Source organism: Nicotiana attenuata, unplaced genomic scaffold, assembly GCF_001879085.1.
Source record: "Nicotiana attenuata strain UT unplaced genomic scaffold, NIATTr2, whole genome shotgun sequence".
NCBI lineage: Eukaryota > Viridiplantae > Streptophyta > Magnoliopsida > Solanales > Solanaceae > Nicotiana > Nicotiana attenuata.
The window spans coordinates 160,746-169,168 of record NW_017672635.1 but is presented as its reverse complement, the minus strand read 5'-3'; the positions used below and the strand labels follow the sequence as shown (position 1 = coordinate 169,168).

General features: G+C 34.7%; 1 protein-coding gene across 2 annotated transcripts in view; it reads left to right on the top strand.

Annotated features, from left to right (window-relative positions):
* Positions 1-1,942: 1,942 nt before the first annotated feature.
* Positions 1,943-8,423, top strand: part of LOC109213920 (thioredoxin domain-containing protein 9 homolog) — a 7,903-nt gene continuing 1,422 nt past the window's right edge. Inside the window, exons 1-3 of one of the 2 annotated variants that reach the window (XM_019377763.1) lie at positions 1,943-2,442; positions 6,407-6,523; positions 6,635-6,809. In XM_019377763.1, the coding sequence (XP_019233308.1) occupies positions 6,500-6,523; positions 6,635-6,809 (199 nt within the window). In that variant the 5' untranslated portion in view covers positions 1,943-2,442; positions 6,407-6,499. Of the gene's footprint in view, positions 2,443-6,406; positions 6,524-6,634; positions 6,911-8,423 lie in introns of both variants that reach the window. The other variant, XM_019377762.1, reaches the window with a different exon arrangement.

Sequence of the window (8,423 nt, the reverse complement as noted above, 5' to 3'; positions counted from 1 at the left end):
CTATCTTCTTTCTGTGATATTATCTCTGTCGTAGTTGTTGTTGTTCTTATTACCCTGTGTTGCTTTATACCGTTTCATTTACTTACATATATATGTTTATGACCGGTAGGGCCCTGATCTTCCTCGTCACTACACGATCGATGTTAGGCTTGGCACTTACTGGGTACCGTCGTGGTGTACTCATGCCCTTTCCTGCACATGTTTTCTGTGTGCAGATCCAGGTTCATCTGCTCGGCCATATCGTTAGCGAGACGAGGCGACTTTCGGAAACTTGAGGTATATCTGCCGCGTCCGCAGACCCAGGAGTCTCTCTCTATCTATTTCTGTTAGCTTTAGGTCTTCTGTACTCTCTATTGACTAGATATTCTGGAGTTAGAACTTTATGTAATCATTCTCAGCTTGTGATTTCATGAGATTCGGATTTTGGGAGTTGATTCAGTTCGAGAGTTTATATTTGTATATGCCGAGCGACATCCTAAACGTTTTATTTATGTTTTTTCGCAGTTTTTGGTTAGTTTTATCTTTCGTTTTCCTTTTTCCGCAAATTGTTAGGCTTACCTAGTCGTAGAGACTAGGTACCGTCACGACAGTTCACGGAGGGCGAACTCGGTCGTGACAAGTGTTCTTAATAATTACCACTTGGTATGTCCCAATTGAGTATCATGATCATGGTCTCCATCTAATTTCTAACTGGATAATTACAAAATAAATAAATACATCTTTTCTACTTCATGTTTACTTGTAATACATCTTAGATGAATTTTAACTCTTTGTTAAATTCATTTCATGTGAAAGTATTTAAGAGTCTTACCAAATGTACTAGAGTATTTCTTTCTTCACCAAATGTAAAAAAAACTATTTTTATTATTTTCTTTACTTAAGGAAAAAATGTTAATTGCGGCACTAGATGCTTCTCCCCTTTAGTAATTTGAAAAGTTTTTAGATGAAATTAATGAGAAATTTGATAGCACTTAATAAATATAATAGTGACACAAAAGGTAATCTCTTAATGCTAACTTAAGAATTATTTTGGACACAAAAAGCCAAAACATAATAAAATACATGTCATGCGTAATTGGTCAATCTAACAACAATTACCTATTTTATACGTATGAAATTACCAGGCCTTATAATTATTTGGTTTCTTGGTCAAGATTATTTTTATTACAATGTAATTTTCAGTAAACTTGTTTGATATCTACCTTCCAAGTAAAATTAATAATACTTGGTCAAAGTAGTAAGGCTGGGCATCAAAATTAATACTATTTTAAAAGATTTCATACCAACAACTTAATGATTTCATATTATTTCTTTTTATTAAGTATTAAGATTTTGCTTAAAAGTGTTTGAATTCATGCTAAAACAAATACTAGCGTGAGCACCTAATTTTTGCCCTACAGAAAACATTCCTACAAAATCCACAAAATATATTTTTCTAATTGTTTTCGAATTTATGGAATTTTAGAATTTTTCTTTGCTTGCGTTTAGCTGCATTTCATGCATATTTAATATTTTAAATTATGAAAAAATCATAAAAAATTGTCACACTTTTAATTTCTTGCCATCTTAGGTCTAATTTGCATCTTTAGGAATTAACTACTCTATAATTGTTTGAATTAATACATAAAAAAAATCAAAAAAAAAATATTTCATGCATTTTTTTATAGATAAATAGAATTAATTTTGCTAATTAGATTTAAGTTAGGTTTTAAGTTAGGATTTAATTAGGTATAATTTGAAATTATAAGAGAGGAAAAGGTCTTATTTGTTCAGTTCAGCTTCATAGATTGGCCCAATAGCCTTAGTACCCTCCCAAGCCCAATTATTCACTCCACTAGCCTGCCCCAATCCCCCTAATATCCGGCCCGACTCACTCTGTAACCAAAGACCCGACCCGCCTGCCCGACCCGTTTCCCCTCACACACATTAGAGGTCAGATCTCACACCTTACCTAACCCTAGAGGAGAGCTTCCCCCATACACAAAAAACCTAGCAGCCGCCGACCCCTCCCCTCTCACCCACCTGGCCGCCGGAAAAAGAGAACCAGACTGGACCTCTCTTTTTGCTCTCATTTCACTCCTCTCGCTGATCTCTCTCTAAAATCCCTCACATAATCCTTCCTTTCTCCTTCCTCTCTAATACCATCGACAAACACATCTATGAAGAAATAGCTGAAATTTCAGATATAGAGCACCAGATATGAAACAAAAGCTGAGAAAAATCCAAAAATGAAGATCTGAAAAATCACTTTAAAAAAAAAAAAAAAAGAGAACTGGAATTTCGAATCAGATTTGGAGAAGAAATTGTTTGCTAAATTTTCAAAGTTCAGATTCCTCTTCCCTGGATCTAAGGGGCTGTTGAAGCTCGAATTCGTGGTTGTTTGTTGCTCGTTTGTTGCTGCTCTGTACTGAAAACTGTTCCTATTCTTTGTTTGCTTAGGAGGTATGTTCATATGTCTCTGTTGCTTTGACTTGGAATCATGAATGAAACTCGAGTTGTTTGTTGCTTTACGCTATTAGATCTAGTGTGTTTAAAGGCTATATTAGTTTGAATTGAACACATGGTTGTAATTGTCTGTTTTGTCATTAACAAGTAAATTAGAATTATACATCAAACATGTTCTAACCGATACTGGCCATTAGCGTATTTGAAACAAACAGTTTTTTTTAGTTGAAATATCACTGTGTAATGGTTGGCGTGCTACTGCTAGCTAGGTATTTCGTAAATTCATAAGAGAGGGGTTTGAGATTATTCTCTGTCGTTATTATTGAAAATGAAAGTCGGTCTTTTGAGTTTGAATGGAAATCCAAAGCATGTTGAATTATGATTTCTTATTTTTATTTCAATGAATTTGTCACAATTTTGGAATTTGATTGATTCTTCGGCAATGTTTAAGAAGGTTGTAATACATTTGCCGTGAACATATGTATATCAATTGAAATAATGGGGGTCTGGTGCTAACAACAAACCGAGTTTAAATCCCCCCTTACCTTTACTGTTAAGTCATTTTAGAATTAAATAGTTGAAAAGGGAGGAAACACTTTTAAACTAATCTAGAGCTTCCTCACGTAACAACCTTGAATCTTCCATAACTTTGGATTTGCCAAATAATCTCAAACAAGCTTAGGAAATAATCACTTATGAACATCGTAGTTTGCTTTAGGCGCGATTAATAATAAATTATCGTGACTATGGTACGTTTCCCGTGGCATAGTCATGATACGTAACCCCAAAAATTCGAGTGCACGCTGGCGTGACTCGGCCATCAACAGTTAAAATAAATAAATTATTTTTATGGTTCCCGTGACATAGTCATGATACATAAATTTCATTCGGGTGTGCATTTCATGTGACCCGACTACAACTTCAAACTATAACTAAAAATAAACATGTTGTAGATCGTGCGTACGGTTTCCGTGAAGTTTACTCTACCATAAACCCTAACGCACACCTATATAAAGGGATGCATATCCCTTGAAGGTTACTCTACCTTAAACCCTTACGCACACCTATATAAAGGGATGCATATCCCTTGAAGAGGGGTCTCAAAAAAATCCCATAAATTCTTGGAAAATTCATAAAGGGATCAAGACATAAAATAATGTCGTGATCAATAGATATTCTTCTTGATAATCAAATACTTCAAGAAGAATATCCATACAATGATCGACTTTCATGGAGATTCAATAGTCCAGAGTGGTCCGTATCATCCTACATTCGAGAAACATGCCGTTCTAGCCCTCGAATCAGGGAGATAATCAGGAGAGAAGAATCACGGGAACAAGCAGAATTGTACCCGCTTCATTTTATCAATAAAACTATGTTTAATCATATCTATATTGTGGTTGCAATTTATTTTTGTATCACATATAATTTGTTGCAAACAAATTGGCACGCCCAATGAGACCAGTTCTGCCCTTCATCTCTTGCTCCTGCTAATCAGAAAATACAAGTTTTAAAATCAACAACTGTTGGCCGAAAAAAATCTGTTGATGACAGTCATGCTGGCACGAGCACTCAATGCATGGCTTTGATGGATTCGAACACTTTGTCCTTGGAGATGGCTAAAAAGAAAAGATCTCAACTGCAATTTGTGGGGGTAACGTCTGGGATACGTCTATTGTTCTCTATCTAAGTGGTTCCTCATCAAAGTTGTAGAAACTACAAGAAAAATGTGTTTAGTGCTTCTTCGCCAAAGCTGCAAAATTGTAAGGGTGGACGCACAAAGCAGGACGCTAAGCCCTTTATTCAAACTACAAAAGCTTTGGACTCAAGAATTTCGTGAAATTAAGTTCTTGTAAAGTTGGTGCAAGTCTTGATCTACGTGGAAGTGACTTACTAAATTTGGCCATACTTTGAAGACCAAGTATTTGCCATTCAGTTTACAAACGAAATCTATCTTTTAAGTAAGATATTTAAATACTAGAGAGGTTTTCCAATTCAATTGAAGAAGTGGTAACTCTCGTTGGTACTTCAAGACTTGTTTTCGTTATACGGCAAGCCTACACACCACAAGCCTTGAATTAGGGGGCATTTGTAGACATCAAAATTTTAAAGGATCAAGACAAATCCTAAATTCAAGATACTACAAGACTCTTGAAATCCTAGGAGTCTATCAGAGTTTCTCGGAGGTTACTCTACCTTAAACCCTAACGCACACCTGTATAAAGGGATGCATATCCTTGAAAAACAACAAAAGAAAATTGGGAATTCCGATTATCAAAACTATCATCAATGCTGAAATTAAACAAAAAAGCAACTTTTTAACAGTAAATGCAAGCAAACTAAACCCTAAAAAGAGAAATTCTGAAACCCTAAACAGATAAAATTGAAGGAGAGCTACCTGGGGAAACTAGTGTGTAACAAAATATTATAGGAAAATTGAGTGGGATCAGAAGGAATTAATCCGCTATATGGAGGACGATCCTTTCCACTTTAGGATATTTGGATGAGAAAATATAGAATTACGGATATCAGATTTTCATTTAACTACTTAATAGCGTAAATTAACCGGCTGTTTCGGGTGGAATGTTCTAGTACGTGCGAGCACAAATATTCGGTATGAGGCCAATTTTAATATTGGGCTGGGCTTTAGACATATAGAGCGAAATCGGGAAAATCAGAAATAGCCTAATTTACAACTACTAATTAAAAACTAGCCATACTTTAAAATTAATTTAAAGTTAGTTACTTTTCATGTAAAAATAAAATTTGAACAAAAATACCTTTAAAAATTCAGAAAAAATTCAGCGTAATATGCTCAAGTTCGATTTTTTATACATATGAGATTCCAGCATAATGTATTAATTCATAATGTGCTGGAGTTCCAACATAATATGCTAGAAGTTTGTACGCAAGAGTTCCACAATCTAGCATATTATGCTGAAATTCTCCGTCAAAGTATTTTTGTTCAGGTTTTATCTCTGCATTGTATAGTTGCTACTTTTCAATAGTTTTGCATACACTAAGCTATTTTTTAATAACCACCCGTTAAATGACTATGCCATGCCATTTTGACAGCGAAATCATGAAAAAGTGATTTGCACAAATAGGTTGACTTGGTGTTACTATTTAAATTTGACTTCGATAAGAAAAGCCTCATAGTTTTTTTATCAAAATTTTGAAGCATGCTACATTAACTTTAGACTTTGAACTTTATTGCAACAATTTCGAACTTCAAATTACTGGTCGAATCCTAAATCTGTTGGCACCGCCATTGAATCGTTTACATATGCTGCTTTGGCTTGCCTTAGCAATCCAAAGGTGTCTTGCGCGTTTTTATCTTCTCGAGACTTGACGTAAGTGAAGGCCACTGTAACATGAAAGATTTTTTATACTTCATCAAATTTAGCCACTCGAGCTAAACTTTAGGACCAGGAATGGCAAACAGGCAGGTCGGATTGGATATGGTTCGAGTCAAAAATAGATAATGAAAAAATGGTTAAATTGTCCGACCCGACCCATATGGAATACGGATAAAAAACGGGTTAATCGGCGGATAATATGGGTAGCTATGTTATACATGAGTTTTTGAATATGATCACTTTTGGGAGAATTCCTAGTCTCCAAACTTGAAGAACCCCCAATTTGATGCTTTACAAATGTAAAAGTAAATCCATTGGTTATCCATTTTCTAAATGGATATAATGGTTCTTATCCATATTTGACCCATTTTTAAAAAGTTCATTATATAACTCATTTTTTAGTGGATAATATGGGTCGTTAAGTGTTTGTTTTAATCATTTTGCCACCATTATTTAGGACAAACTAAATTATCTATAAAAAATAAAATATATGGCCAAACTTTAACCCTCTGGCTAAAGTATATAAAAAATGGCCTCAATAAAGGCTATTTATGCAAATTGAGCTCTAAAATCGAGTTTTTTTTTTCCTGATCTGCGCCCAGAGTTGGACAAATATCTTTCTCTCTCACAAAGGTGAACAAACAATTCAAATCGAAATTCCACAAAAATTTCGATACATTTCCAATCTTCAAGCGATGGATAGATCCATGGTGCAAGAGGTAAGTAAATATCACATGTATTTTCTATTCCATAGATCTTGTTATGGTTTTATCGGTTCGTCGTTTTTTTTTTCTGGCTTAATTAATATGGATTTATTTGTTTAAATATAGATAGTGGAGAAGCAAGTGCTGACGGTAGCAAAGGCGGTAGAGGAGAAGCTGGACGACGAATTACATGCTCTAGAGCGACTAGATCTTGATGATTTGGAGGTATTGAGAGAACGGAGGTTGAAGCAGATGAAGAAAGTGGCGGAGAAACGGAGCCGTTGGATTTCTCTTGGACACGGTGAATACTCTGAGATCCCTACTGAGAAGGAATTTTTCTCTGTTGTTAAGGCTAGTGACCGCGTTGTTTGCCATTTCTACCGTGACAATTGGCCTTGCAAGGTATACGAGTTTAGTTCTACTTGCATCAGCATACATTTTCAGCTTTGACGTATGCATCACGATTTTATTGTTGAAACAACTTAATTTAGTAAATAAAAGCGTGTTTGAATTTCAACCTGGCACCAGAGGAGATAGAGATGTTGGGTTCAAATCTCACCATCACCCATTAACTAAAAAAAAAAAAAAGATTTCCCGTGCTTGGCCCATGAATAGAAAAAAAAGAAAAGAATTAGACCCCGACGTAATGGGCATGGTGAGACATAATTAAGAAATAAAAACACGTTTTTTCTTAAAGCTTAAGCTTTTAATTGAGATGGTCACACGCTTTAACACTTATAAATTTCTCTTAGACATAGTTATGCTATTTAACTCTTTGATTCGGAGATAACATCTCATGTAACATATGGCGTCGCAGTTCTCATTATTCCTTTCTCTCTCGTTCTTCATTCCATGCATCTTTCCTCCACCGACAATGAGAATTCAGATCAATTGTAGAAGTGAGGAAAAATAAAGTAATACGTGTGAAATTTCACTACCTATGGCAACTACTCATAAATCTAGTGGAGCTATCCACTTATCCATGAAATGGATGTTCAGGAAATTGGTAAAAATTCTCTATGTACTCGTGAAGGCAAGTGGACAATTTTAATTATTATTATTCTGTTAATTTCCTTAATCGTAAAAAATTCAGTACCAAATTTCAACTATTCCTACTATTCTGGGACTATGTTATTTATGTGTTTATCTTTCATTTAATTTTTATGAATTTTAAACTTATTTGAAGGTTGAATTGTTTGATCACCATTACTAATGTTGCCATGTGTGCTGGGCATCCGTTCTTAACTTCTAAGTAAATTAGCATGTGTTAAAGGTTAACCCTAAAATCTAACTTGATAAAGTAATTTAATCGAAAATAATTTCAACGTTTGTCTTATTAATTTTAATCAACATGGCTTGAAACATAAGTTAATTGAGATTAGAATCATTTTAGAATAAAAGATCTTATAGTAATTATCTCATTTTTAGTGTTAACAGCTTTAAGGATATTTTAGTCCTTAGAACAGAAAATGTGTTTATAAGCACTTTTTAACCAAACACATCAGCAACTTATTTTCAGCTCCAGCACTTCTATTCAAACACGTAACTGCTTATTTCTAAGACAAGCTCCAGCACTTAAAACTTATATTCAGCCAATCCAAACAGGCTCTTAGTTGCAAAGTGAGGTGTTAGATGCCATTTCCTCAAGTGGGTGGTATAACGTTTCTGAAGATCCTTCTTCCAATCTTTATTTATGCGGGATAAAAGTGATCCCATGTTCAAGGCAAGATTATCATAATTCTAATCCCATCTTACGATTTATCAACAGAACCTATGTGTATGTTCATTGCTTGAATCTAGCATAAAGGGAAGCTGGCCTATCTTTGAATATATGTCTTGCCTTTTTGGGAAATCTTTATCTGTAGTAGTCTAAAGTTCAGTTCTTGGTGCTAAATACTGAAATCACTAGTACTTG